At 37.8% G+C, this 14573-nt stretch overlaps 1 protein-coding gene across 1 annotated transcript in view; it reads right to left on the bottom strand.

Annotated features, from left to right (window-relative positions):
- LOC102682573 (neuroblast differentiation-associated protein AHNAK-like) overlaps positions 1-11184 on the bottom strand; it is a 37634-nt gene extending 26450 nt beyond the window's left edge. The window contains exons 1-2 of the mRNA XM_069192958.1: positions 11178-11184; positions 9873-9932 (exon numbers count right to left, since the gene is read on the bottom strand). Coding sequence (XP_069049059.1) covers positions 9873-9932; positions 11178-11184 — 67 coding nt within the window. The remainder of the gene's footprint in view (positions 1-9872; positions 9933-11177) is intronic.
- Positions 11185-14573: the final 3389 nt, after the last annotated feature.

The following is a 14573-nucleotide window of genomic DNA, read 5'->3' as shown; positions in this document are numbered from 1 at the left end:
GCAAAGCTATTAAAGTATTCTTCTGCCGCACCAGAAGCAAGATTTAGTGTAATCACTGCAGTCATGTTAAAACACATACCGCAGCTGCATAATAGATTAATGCAGCATTTTCAGTAAAGAAATCCCAAGAGACAAAGCAGTCTACTGGTGCCTGCAGTTCTTGTTATCTGATCCATAATATTGATCATGAGGATAGACTTACAGTCATTTGGCCTGGTCAGGAAAATTGTGAGGAAGAGGAATTGTAAAAAATCAATTTGCAGATGCTAACCATCATAAATGTTATTTCAGAATTTTTATCACGTTTTATCAGTCACTGTTCTCATTTTAATTTATAAAAATGTGCCCTTTATGTAAACGTGTAGTCACAAGTTTTGTGTTCTTGCACATTAAAAACACAGGCAAGTTAATGTCAGCATATCCCCTGTACACCAAAAGGAACAAGCAGGGGTGAATTCTACACTGAAAAGCGAAGAAAACAGTGTGAAATACATTCCATGTTTTGACTGCGGAACCTTTTTTCGGGTTTATACTGACAAGAACAGTAAGTGCAAGGAAAAAGTTGGGCAGGAAAAGGGGGAGAGTGAACTGGAAATTCTTTTGTAGGTGTCTTTAAGTTGACATGGAAGGACACCAGCAGACAGAGAGGTCAGAAATGTCCTGATTGTGGGAGGTAAACTTGGAGGTCTGTTACCTTGACTGCTCTAACACGATCTGTCAGCTTGTTTCTCCAGCATAAATGACAAGACACTTTCTTCAAGAAGTGCAATAAATGACAATCATAATACCCTCTGCTTGATCCTGGAATGACCAGAAGGGCTTTTGGATATTCCCATACTGTAATATCGCAAAAGAATTCAAGGGTTTGCTGCAAACACTTAGATTACTGCCTTTAAATATTATGGAACATAATACACAAGTCTTGGAGGAAATTATAAACAGCATCTGAAGTTATATGACTTTGCTCAGGCACTCGGTTCAGGCTCCAGAGCTTTTAGTCTGTGATATTATTTACGATGTGATGACATGCAGGCCTTTCAGAACTGATCACTGTCCAGAATTAACTCTGCTAAACAAGTACGGGACGCGCAACAGAACACACCCACACTCACTCTGGATGATAAACAGATCCCTCACATCCCTCATTGCTGTTTACTTGTGACTACAGGTTTTAGTTGCATTAAATGGGATTCCTTCTATATTTTACAGAAAGTGAAGCACACCCACTCCTAGAGACAAACATTTAACATTCACTTATAAAGCCAAGAGACTAACAGTAATCTACTTTATAAAGGAGTTTGGAGTTTTTTTTCTTGCATTTAAGTATATGTCGTTTGTTTTTCCACATGCTCCATGTGTAAAAAAGGGTTTATTTTCAGTTGTCTAAATTTGTTTCTAAGCCATCAAGAATCCCAAAAGACTTCTTTACTAAAGGTTACTTTTTAGCTCCTTTTTTATGTCATTACAGTGAAGCTTCACTGCTGATTAAGAGCAGTTATCTTCATAACCATTACTGCACTTGCATTTCAGTGATTTTCTGTCAGTGGCCCTGACAATGGAAAGTATTCAGTGCTGGATCTGCAGAGAACCTGTCTGATTGCAGTCTGCAATAATGTGCTATGCTTGCTTAAAGGAATGTAGTGGAAATGTATTTTGATAAATATGGACTGGCTGTCATTGACCTATTGCAAGCTTATCATCACAGAACTGCAAACAATTAATTAATAAATTAAGCTCACTATAATTTAACTATATTGTTTACACTATATTTTTAGTAGACCTGTTATTGTTTTTCTGTGCTTGTTTGTTTTGACATAACACATGAAAAGGGCAAATGTTTTTAGTAGAATGATGTAAATGCTATACCTTGTATACTGCAATATATATTTACAATATGAAAAACCGCAATAGCGTGGTCAGGATGTTGTTTCATTACTGCACTAATGAATCCTAAATAGGGTATAACTGGTCTGTAAGTGCTAAAGGTTTCAATTGCTTATTTATTAGGCTGCTGAAAAGGATAATGGAATCACTTTTGTGAGTTCAGTTTTCTTTCATTTATCTGTATGTCATAAACTATTACACTCCTACTCTGGTATTTTATATGAATGTGTACATATGCAGTGTGTATTGGATATACTGTATAGTATACTTCAACAAAGTATGTTATAGGCTTCTTCAAGTTATATACTACATAAAATACAAACAAGACCAAAGAGGAAGCAACAATCAGACAAATCTGTTTTAAGATTTAAAGGTACCTGTGTTCTCAAAGTGGCACTGAGAAGATGGAATCAAATTTAAATCCACAAGGATGTAATGTAACAACATGTTAATCTGACAAGGTATAATAAATTGCATACAAAATCATACAGGAATCCTGAGGTTTTTTTTACATGTATTTGTACTTAACAGACTTGAGCTTCCAATGTATTAAGTTTGGTAATTTCCCATTTTAAAACTGCAAGATGATTAATACATTCTAAAATGTTGTGAATTTAGAAATTATATACTTATGGACGGTACATTAAAGAAACTATGTAATGCACCATTATATAGTGAAATAATTTTGGTTTGAACACCAGTAGAATTTTAAATATCAGCATTTTACTAGAACTGCAAACATTGCAAAACCTACACCGGTGAGGCATTTAAATCGCGAAAACAGGAGCTGCATTAATCAATGTATTGACACTAGTCAGTCTTTAGAATCTGCAGAGTCATTGCATCAATGACATCAGTCTCATTAGAATGTTTTTTTTCCAAGCTGAAATACTTTGGAGAAGTAATTGTTTTATGTAACTGTATCTATTAAATGACAGGAACAAAAAGACAGGTCAAGGTGATAGCTACACAATGACATATTATCAACCAATTTTCCTAGCCATTGGTTGTCTAACACACTTGGACTGAATATAGGATAAATATCAGAGGATTTATTTCCAAGGAAGGCAGTACTTTGAATGTAATATCTAATACTTGGGCCAGTGGCTCTGATGGTGTCACACATCCAGGTAGCTGTTCCTTTGCATGACAAATGATTAGAAATCAGTTGAGAAAATCACCTTATTGGTGATCTGATCTTCTTAAGCATTGATTTTTAAACTTTAGTTGATTGAAGTAGGCCAGTTCAGCAAACATTTGGCATGTGCTGGTGAGCAAATCTTGCAAGGCACTGTAATTCTGGACTGGCAGACTGAGACCCAACATTCTCGTCTAAATATACTTTTAGGAGATCAGAGAAGTTGCCTGGCATCATCCCAAGAACCTGAAACAGAATCCTGTAATGTTGTTACACTCCAAGTGATAGTTAAGAGAACCCTGCTGTAGTACTTCATGTTAGCACACAGCTGAGGAGAAACTTAACAAATTCTTATCTTGTTTTGATAAATACAAAATCCTTATTTTCTTGACCTGATGTATTTTTTAAATTTTTGTCACATTACCAGTTAAGAATATTAAATAAAAACTGGAAGTGAACTTCATGGTTTTAATTTTCCTACCAATGAAATAATTATATTCAAGTGAGACCTTCAAAGGGCTGCTCTAGAAGTGTGTAAACTAACGAATACCGTGTGTAAACTAACGTGGTTTCATTAACATGATTAGGTCATAATGAGCTCATCAAATGGGGAATGTAGACCAATTTGTAAAGTCTTACTGACATGTAAGTTTAGATTTATTTTGTATGGATGATTTCCTAGAAAAACAGTTGACTCAAATTGGTTAAATACGTTTTTTTTTTAAGTCTGGATGTTATGCACTGACATCTTCAGGCTTTCATTGTAATTACATCAGAGCAAAAACAACGAGTGATTAAATTGTTTTTCCTGTTTTGGTGCATACACGCGCCCAACTTGCCTACGTTTTTAAGAAAAAACGCTTGTCCTGCACACAACGGTCAGAAACAAAAACTGGAATCTGCCAGAATTGCCTCTTTGAAAAGATTGCTTTATTCCATGAAAAATGTCCAGCCGTCCTCTCACAAATATGTAAGATATGTTAATGTAGGCGAGTCCAAAGAGACTGTAACATCCAATGAAAATTTGTGTTGAAGTCTGCATTTCAGCAGAACAGCCTTAGAATCTCAAAGCAGAATATAATTAAATAGTAATAGTAAATTAGTTTAATTTGATACTTTTAGCTAGCAAGGATCTATTGTGCTTTAGCTTTATCAATCATATTGTTAAATGTTGCTCTTGTTTATGGAAACACTGTGTGGTAAACATTAAATAAATGTATATCTTAAATAGGAAAGCTGCCTTTTAATAATAAATTCTATCCGCAGTTGTGTGACCAGCCACGCAAAACATCCTCCAGAAACAATGAATGTTTCTGGGTCTTCAGTCATTAATTTTTGAACCTTCCAATTAGGCTTGTGTTACCAGCAAAAGGAGAAGCAACAGTATCAAAGAGGCTGCATTTTAAAATGCAGTTATTCCAAACACTTTCTTTTGTTGACCAGCACCTTTTGTCTTAATCTGTTTTTAATAATATACACAATTTGTCCAAATGATTTTTATGACATTTTTAGTAAGAAAAATCACCCTGCTCCTTTCTAAACTATCCATTCATTATCAGAAAGCCAGCTCTAGGTAAACACTGCAGCAGCTCAGAGCCCATTGTGGAGATACAGGATAGAAGGCAGGGCTACACCCTGAACAAGCTGTCAGCGCATTGCAGGGCACATACACTGTCAACAGAGACACACCAATTAATCTAGCCAGCAGGTAGGAGGAAACCAGAGCCCCTGGAGAAAACACACACAGACACGGGATGACCTCCACACAGAAAGCACCCCAGGCCAGAATCCTCAAGCTGCAAGGCAGAATTAACCTCTTTGTGAAAAATTACAATAAATTGAAACACCACCCAAAGATTCTGAAACAATTTACATGTGTCAGAACTTGGAGCAATGTCAATGATGAGGTAAGGCACCAAAACAAACAGAGCCAGCAGCAGACAGTATTAACTGTTATAATTCTTTTCTGGAGATGGAACACTGCATTGTAATTGGTCTGATATTAAAATTCCTTCTACATTCCAGAATTGCTCTATTATATAATTAAATATGTATTTTCCACTTGCACTCAAGGAGACTAATGTGCGTGATTCATGTATAGCATTTTTGTTTCCCAAAATGCGCAGTGCATACATGCCTTATGGAATTAAACTACTTTAGCAGCACATTTAGTCTCATGAGACTGTGCAAGGAAAATAAAAGGGGGACCAGTGAAAGCAGTCATAAAATATTAGGAGCATGTTTGTCTGCATCCACAAGCTAAATGGCCTGGTATTCTGGGCTGTGCTGGGTTTTATATTACAGATTAGAATCATACTCGTACAATTTATTGTATTGTTTTCAACTATTAGCACAAATATTGCATATTCTGTTGCGTGTGTCTCACAAGCAAAGTGGAATTGCTGTCTCCATTGACTGGGGTCAATACCTAGAGAAAAGGACAGTCTAGAATAGCTGGTCAAACTTGATCAGAATGGCTTTTCAGAGGTTGGAGTGCTTGTCGGGAACACGGACAACTGCCAGAGCCCACACCAACTCAAGACAAGTGGTTTCCATGTATTTTAATTCACATGCTTTTGCAAACCAAAATTTCATTCACATGCTTTTTTGTATTTGTGTGTGTTTCTCCCACACTGCGCAGTCCATTTCCTGATTTTTATTTGAGCTTACCAATACAGAAGCTTTGCCTTTGGTGAATGTGTGCTCTGCACAGAGCTTACTATTTGTGATAACATTCCACTACAACACAACAACATATAAGCAAACAATCGGGAAGGTACTCAGCCAGTAAAACCCAGTTCTTTGTTTTACCAGAAAGAGTTATTCATAGGTAAACAAATCAGTGTGGAGAATCTGTAAGAACAGAATACAGTATCTAGGCCACACTGTTCCTAAATAAACACCTCGTAGTTCCATTAAACATTACATGTGCTCAGGGTGTGTCTCAGAATAAGAATAGGCTTGTTTTATGTGCAAGGTGTTAAGTGTAGCACAATTGTATTGCCACACATGCTTTGAAAGTACTGTGTTGAATTACTTATTGTTAAAAACAAGTTAATATTAAAGTTTCACAAGAAATATTGGCCCAGAGCTTTTGATACAGCCAGTTCCACACCTTCCCTGTGGGAAAGGAGCTCTTCTGAGGATTTCGGGCACACACCTTTGTGAATGTGAGGTCCAAATAACAGGCAACCAGGTGCATTTTACACAACGTTTTCCACCTCTAGATTGTACCCTAATTTTTTACCCTGACCCTAAAACAAATCATTCTAAATGTGTGAATTGGTACATGATAATAAATCCTGTCTTTTTAGTACACCACATGGTCAGACTGTTTTGTCATTCCCCTTCACCAAGTTAATCTAGTTTATGGAAATGGAAGTGGAGATAAAACCAGTTAGACGTAGACTTCACATGCTACTCCACGATGCAGAAATATCCGCATCATCTGCTGTTACAGAAGAGCACAGTTTTTCTGGAATCAAAATGTAAATGCTTGTAGAAAATTACTCACTGATGATGGGAATTTGGGCTTGTATGCTGAACAAATTTGGCTGCAGTTTTAAAACGTGATTAGATCACCTAAAGTTAGTTTTGATCACTTATTGTGATCTCACACTTTCATACTTAAAACAAATATCACATAAAGAAAAACACATTTACTTGCTGTGCAAACAGTATAGGCACCAGTGGACAACAAAGAATTCTGTGAATCAAGCCACTTCAGACCTATCACCTCACAATGTAATACAAATAAAAAGTAATCAGATCATGAAAATATTCATGTTTTGAATAGGATAACAGGTGATAAAAGTTTGCTGTTGCTTGTCACAAAAATGTGTTAACCAAGTCTCTTATACTGAAATATTTTATGAATATGAATATTTCCAAGCTGTTTTAAAAGCCAAAAATATGGCGCAGAACAGGGCGTGGGGTGTGTATGACTCAGAGGATCACAATAACGCTTTTAATTCATTAATCTGGGAAGGCAAAAATAACTATGTACAGTATGTAACTATGCCTTCCCTTATTATATAAGATGGGTCTTTTAAAGAACCTCCACCTTAACGATGTTGAAATTAAACTTCTATAAAGGTTACTCATTGTTTCATATAAAAGATCACCACACATCACCAAGCTACTTCACCAGAGTATCCTTCACTCTCAAGTTCAGAGCTCTCAGGGTAGGGAGCCACAACTTTGTGAAAACAAGCTGCAACCTCTGGTTTTAGAATCTTTAGGTAATTGAAGAAGGGACTTGAGTCAGAAATTTGTTGCAAAGGCTTTCTACCTGTTCAACAAGGAAAGGCATTGCTTGGAGTGCAGGATGAGCTCTATGCTTGAGACCATAGACCACTAGCTCGAGTGGGAGCTGTGTCACTTATGGATTGTCACTGTCTACACTGGCACTGCAAGGCAACTGCAAGAATGCTGTGAGTTCAGCAACCTTCAGCATTACCAGCAATGCACTGCTCCTCCAGCTGGTGTTAGCTCTCCTGTCAGGAGACACCTAATGATGAATGACTGGGTGGGTGTGTCAGAAGAGGTGTGTCTAGCTGTCCCATTCTGTCCTGAGAGGGTGTGGGTGCAGGAGAGACGAGTCTTTAAAAAAAAAAAGGCGTTTGAAATAGATATCAAGAAATTCCAATGGCCAGAAGTTCAGAAGTAGTGACACAACCTGGCTACAATTGCGAGCCATCTTCATTTTACTTCTGGTGAAAAACACTTTTTCAGATTTATGTACATTATTGTCAGAAACTGAGCTTTAAAATGAGTTTTAAAAAACAGAAAAGAAACAGGATCTCACTGAAGAAGCTGATAAATCAGCATCGGTATTTATCAGTTTACGGAATCGTGTCTATAAGTCTTTGACCTGTAAAACGCCATGTCAGAATGTTATATATTCTTCTTCCTGTCTTGCCCTGTCTGCCATACTAGAGCAAACCTTACTCAATATGAATACCACTTTCCACGGTGAAAATGGAAAATTTTCCGGCGTTCAGTGCCACTCTGATCAAGTGATGCACATTCACTGGAACAGAAACAACACCCTGATTGCCATAACATGTTTCACTTTGGAAAAACCTTGTAAAGGAAAGTATATGACAGAAACAAAAAGCAATAATATTTGTTTTGTCAAAATGAATATTAAAATGTATTTACTAGTAAGTTAAAGATATATTTTTCTTTCATAATAAAGATGCTGGAGTTTTTACAGTTTTCTAAGGTTTATCATGCAAACTCCTGATTGAACTATGCAAGAAACTGATGCAATAGTAAATGGGTACCTTTAACTCTCATTATATGTGTGGACAAAGGAAATTAAACCTATTCACCTATTAAACCTAAATTGCAAATCACAAAGTTCTTTGTAGCTACCATTGTCTTGTTTAGCCAAGCAACAAAAATGCCCTTATATTTCTACTGCTGCTGAGTACTAAATACAGACAACATTACATCTATTGTAGGACCACATGCATACTATATGTTATATAGGAACATCAGAACATTTCTTGAAAAGGCAAATATTGCTAATAATTAACCAGCAAGGGTCAGGATGACCATCACTCAGCACTATAGTAAGGAACTTTGTCTTTAAAGTGCTTGACTGTTACCTGCCACCGATCTCAGGCACCGACCGCAACTATAAACTTCCTGGCGCAGAAATAACATGACAACAAGTGATATTGATTTACCTCTTAAACATCTTACAGCATGTCGCCTCATGTACGCTAGTTAAAAATACATGCAAAGCACTTGCACACAAAAATCAACAAGAAAAATACTTGTGTTACCTCTGAAGATGGAGAACAAGGAAAAGAAGACAACAGTGTTGGTTGTACATGTCACTGTGATTATTATGCAGTTAGCTTATTTTGATGCATGTGCACATTACCACGTAATGGGAATTATCCCATTTTTGCTTCTTTAGACATTTTGACATTTCCTTAAAATACATCTGATCAATATTGTAAATACTGACAGCTGTCACGGCACATTTTTGCACAATAAATACAGTACCTCCTCTGTTCTTTAAAAAAGAAACAAGAGTACAATGTATTCTCATAAGCATTGGTAAGGGTATTATTTTCCTGTTGCTCAAAAGGGCATATGAAGACCACAGCTATAACCATATTAATTAAGTAGAAACAGAAAAGCATTCTGTCAAGTGAAACATATGTATGATATGTATCTACAACAATTTCTCTTGGCAACTCCTTAGCTCCTTGAATGACAAATCTGCAGTACACTATTTACCTTTTTGTTAATTTTTTGTTATTGTTATAATAGCTATTGCATTGTGTATGCACACTTCCTTAGGAAAAGGTGTGTCCTGTTATTTGAAGTCCAAGCTCCACAATGAAGCTGCCAGAAAATGTTTTCAGGAAAATTACAATGTCAAGTGCGTTAAAAAAAAAGTATTTTGAAACAAGAAGGGTATTGAGTGATGACCATTCAATGCCATGTACTTTCAAATAATTCCATAAACAGAAACAAAGTTCAAACCCCTTCTACAAACAAACATCTGTGATTCTTCTGACTTACACAACCTGATAGATCCTGCTACAGTCTCACATTTTGGGGATCTGTACAGTATGTACTCAAAAAGAATTGTAAGAAAAGAAAACTTACCAAATTTAAAGGAGTAACTCAATAAGAGATATGGAACATTGCATGTCTGTTTTAAAAATATACACAATATTTGATAACAGGTGCAATCATTCCATACCTGTTGCATACTCTGTTGCAAACACATTGGAATACAGTTCCTTCCAGCAAGAGAATAAAGTAAAGATTTTACACGCAAAACAACAAGCCTGTCTCTTAAAAAAGGAAGGGGAAGGCTTACCTGTAGTAACAATAAAACACCCTGAATTTGTAGCAACTGGCCCTGAAGTTGAAGTGAGCCCTTAGTTCCTCAGTCCTGAGTCTTGCTTTACCAGACTCCCAGAGGCAACTGAGCCAGAGCTGGCCAAAATAGTTGCTCTTGTTGGTAAGGGTGAGTGAGGGACGTCCTCCTCAGCACAAATATGGGTTGTTTAAGCCCCTGTCTTGGCTGCTTTCCTGCTGTTAGACTTGTATAGCACCCGAGAGCTGAGAAAGTCCCTGGAGCTGATTGAGCTGTAGACAAACGCAGCACAGCTGCAAGTGTAGCAGAAGCAGCGAAGGCTCCTCTCTTCCTCTGAGCTCCGGGGCAGTGAGTCAGAGCAGTGTGAGCAGTTACACCATTCCCTTTCCCTCAGAGCGGGATCTGGAGCCAGGTGCTATCAGGGCATTGTCAACGTGTTTTCTCACCCATTTAAAGGCATGTCTGCAGGGTGGAGATTGAGTTTTAAAAAGCTCTAAGGTGAGATAGCATATCTCCGAACCGTGTAAACAACCCTCCTGCCTTTGTATCTTTCACAACTAATATTGCCACCCTATCCCTTACACCTTTCTCAAATCTTTGGGTTAAAAATTCCAGGCATGTTACTCGTTTTCTCAATTTGTAGAACAGGAGAAATAGTTGTAAAAAATAAACATTTTATAAAAAAAAAATTAAAACATTTTTTTTAAGTTACAGAGCCATTTTATTGGTCTGTTTAGTACCTACAGTTTCTATTGAGACCCTAGCCCTGTGTGGTGACAGTAGAGAACATGAATGCAGCTGAAAGTGTGAAAGGTTCCCAAGGCTCGAGGAAGGGAAGAGTGTCATTCCGGTTTTAGTCTGAATACAGTAGGTGAGTCGGAGGTGGGGGGTAACTGTTGGCTGTTCTCTGTGGTAGCTGCTGGTTGTTCTCTATGGTAACTGCACTGCACAGTGTCAAATGCACATTCTGGCAGCTGCTTTGCAAATGAAATAGGCCATCATACCAGCACCACACCAGCGGTCTCTGCAGTCTGTGCCAAGCCATTGCTATCCTTTTGTCAAGCTATTGGTGAACACTGACAATTACGAGACTGAAACTAAAAGTGACTTTTATGTACAAATGATTAATATAATATTATACATTATATATTATATATTACATATTATATAATGAATACATAATATAATATATTTTCTTTTGGATTTGCCAACTGCTAATCAATATGGCAGACCTCTATATCCAGAACTGCAGCTGAATGGGGACCTGTGCATACACACATACCTGCTGTCTTAATCATATTTCACCTGACATGTTGCAAGCTTTGTTGTGCATAACAGGAGATCTAGAACTGATTGGAAACATGGTGTATCTCTCAGTGATCCTGTAGGATAATTCTTAACAGATGTCTAGCGAATCATAGCCCTTGTTGCTGCATGGTGAGCCAAGGATATGTCTGCAAACTCATGCCCAACACGCCAACGTCATGTGCATCACAGCCTGGGGAATCCTTCTCACAATTCAATAATGCCAAAGCCCAGACTCAACTTGGCCTTTATTGTGTCTACACTGCAGACAGACCACTTCAGTTAATGGTCCTGGGTGTCTTTTTATGCAGACTATACTCAATTAAACTACTTCTCTGCGTTTCTTCGAAAGATTAGGGGTGTAACCCCAGCGTCCTGGCCAAATTTCCCATCGGCCCTTACCAATCATGGCCTCCTAATAATCCCCATCAATTAATTGGCTTCATTACTCTGCTTTCCTCCCCACTGATGGCTGATGTGTGGTAAGCATTCTGGCGCACTATGGCTGCCGTTGCATCATCCAGGTGGGGGCTGCACACTGGTGGTGGTGGAGGGGAGTCCCCATTACCTGTAAAGTGCTTTGAGTGGAGTGTCCAGAAAAGCGCTATATAAGTGTAAGTAATTATTATAATTATTATTATTATTATCAGTAAAAAATTGAATTTTTAAATGAAAGTTCAGGATGGGTGACAGCAACCGAAGCCTCCTTCACCTTGGTTGCTCTAACTCATAATCATCCATGATGCTGTTTCCTGAACTGCTATAAATACCATAGTGAGCCCCTCTCTTGCCTGCCTGCATCTTTTCTCCAGTGCATCTCCACCCGTGCAGCCACACCTTGCTTCACCCCTTGAATAGGGATCTTTATGTTTTTGCCCCAAAGCTGGGTGGTTGACACTCAGTCAAGTGTGTTAAGCCAAAGCTTCTTAGCCTGACTCCGCAAAACCCTCCTAAACAATTCTCCGAACTGGGGGTAGTTATTACTTGAGAATGCAAATATCATTTTTAAAGTGTAGCATCCAAACTATAATCCCTTATGAGTGCAAGCACAACTATTGACATCCTGTATCTCGGATTAGGTCATTCTTTATGATATGTAAACTGTGTCTCACTTGGATGATAGTTTTTATGGCTTAAAGAGATATCACTTACTAGTGTATTCAAGCAGTCTTTATTGCACTAACAATTAGTGCACAGCCAAGTTTCAGACACAGGGTTCAGTGCCATTGCTTGAAACTGTATGTGTTCAATATAAATTACTAGTACAGCAGATTGACTGTAACAGATCTGCCTTGAGCACATGTATCTATCTTCTGAGCTCTTTACTCCGTCATTACTATTACAAAGTGATCAGAAGTGCAGACACTGCTCTAATAACACTTACAAGCCATTTAATTAAGAAAAGCAACATCCTGTAAAGCAATATTGATAAGCGGAAGGGTAGAATCTGATTACTGACAATGAGGCACTTAACTGAGAAAATGCAGATTTAAATAAGGATAGTTTATGAGACCACTTTTTATATGCCTCCTTTGTGTGTCAAAACACAGATGCCTGAAGCATTTATTACACTTTCCAACCAATCAAATGATGCAAGATTCCAAAGCTTGAATGAAGGATCCTAAAGGCATGTTTACTACCAGATGTATTTGCTTAAGTAACTTTCAGATTCTGTTATTTGGTGTTTATTTAATGCATACATTCTCCATCCCAAATGTAACAATTTGTGAACAGCATTTCTCTGAGTATAGTAACCTTTCTGCCCTCTTTCCCATCAAAGTTATTATGACCTAACTATTTCTGTTAGGGTTTTAAAGCTTTGAGCAAAGCCAAGCCATTATGAAACCCATCTTGTTATTGTTGGATAGTTTAAGAGAGTGTCACTTAGTTTTAATTAAAAGCAGCTGGAAGATTATAGACACATCAGCACCTAATTGTGCAATTTAAAGCATGTCTTTCTGCAGCAGGGCTAGCTGCTGCCCTTCACTGAGTGCCTTAGGTATTTACTTTGGCTGTAAAGTAGAAAACGGAGGGACTGGACTGAATGAATGAGCAGGCCTGAGAATGTGGCTTTGCATGGGCAATTATTCAGTCATCTAACAGGGTGGTGACCCCAGCTGGTAAAAAAAGCTGAACTTTTAGCTGAACATTAAGTTGAACATTAAGTTAGGTCAGTCCTTCTTTGGTGATTGGCTCCACTTGGCCCTGTAACCTTTGACCTTCTTGTACTGCAGCAGGACTTCTCAGCTCTGGGCCAGGGGGACCAGAATCCAACAGGTTTTTAAAGAGCCAGTACTCCTTTCTCTTTTTTATTATTCCCCAAATGCAAGCCATTCGGTTCACACCAAGTTGAGCCTCTGGTTTCATCTTATGTCTCCCCTGACTCTCCTTGAATTAAAATATATTATTAAAGAAAAATAAATTTTAAAGTATCTGGAAACATCTATACTCGCCTAGAAGTATTTACTAGAAGTTGTAGTAAAATGAATTGTAAGTGATTCCAATTGAATAGTGAATCTCTGGACTTGTGACCAGTGCTTTGTGGGTTTGAATCATTGCAGTAGACACTGCTTTTATGACCTGATTGAGGTATTCTACCCCAGTTGCTCAAGTTCACCCAACTGTATAAATGAGAACCAGCACTGGTGATAGGTCCTGTGATGGACTGGCACCCGCAGTGGTGAGTCATGTGCTCTCTGATTGCTTCATGCCTAAAAACAAGGATAATCTCTTGCCCAATGAACCATTATGTGTTGCTTGAATAGAATTACCTCCATACATTGCTACTGTGTAATTCATTTCTTACAGGTTTTCTATGGGTGTGAGGTAGCTGGGAAACGTCATTGCTATATTCAGTGCAGATGTAAATAGCATCGTGTAGAGAGGCTTTAGGTAATTATTGTGTCACAATATTGAATACTGTGTCTCTACACATCAGATCTCAGAACAACATTATCATGTAAAATAGACATTTACTGGGATCTTAGCTGGATAAAGCGTAGATGGCTAGAAAAAGTGAAACCTTTTCAGTGATTGTATCCAGGTTCTTGACTTATATTTTATCATCCCATACTTTTCAAGATTTATATCTCAAGGGTATTTTTTCCTCTCACGATATTGACTGAGGTCAGTACCAACATTTAGACTGCTTAATGGTCACAAAATTACAGTCTTTATGGTTTTCAGTATCCACACAAAATAAGTTGAAGTAACATTCTCCAATGCGGGAGGACATTTCTAGCTTGTTCAGTCCAAAACGAGCACAGAAAGGTATGCATCTCTATGTTCGGATCTTTTTCAATAGCAGCTGCTATAGGAGGTTGTTGGTTCAAGTCCTGGGTGAGACACTGCTGTGATATGCTTGAACATGGTACTTCACTCATATTATTCTAGTGA

Source organism: Lepisosteus oculatus, chromosome 8, assembly GCF_040954835.1.
Source record: "Lepisosteus oculatus isolate fLepOcu1 chromosome 8, fLepOcu1.hap2, whole genome shotgun sequence".
NCBI lineage: Eukaryota > Metazoa > Chordata > Actinopteri > Semionotiformes > Lepisosteidae > Lepisosteus > Lepisosteus oculatus.
The sequence above is the reverse complement of the archived record's forward strand: the minus strand, read 5'-3'. Positions and strand labels throughout refer to the sequence as shown.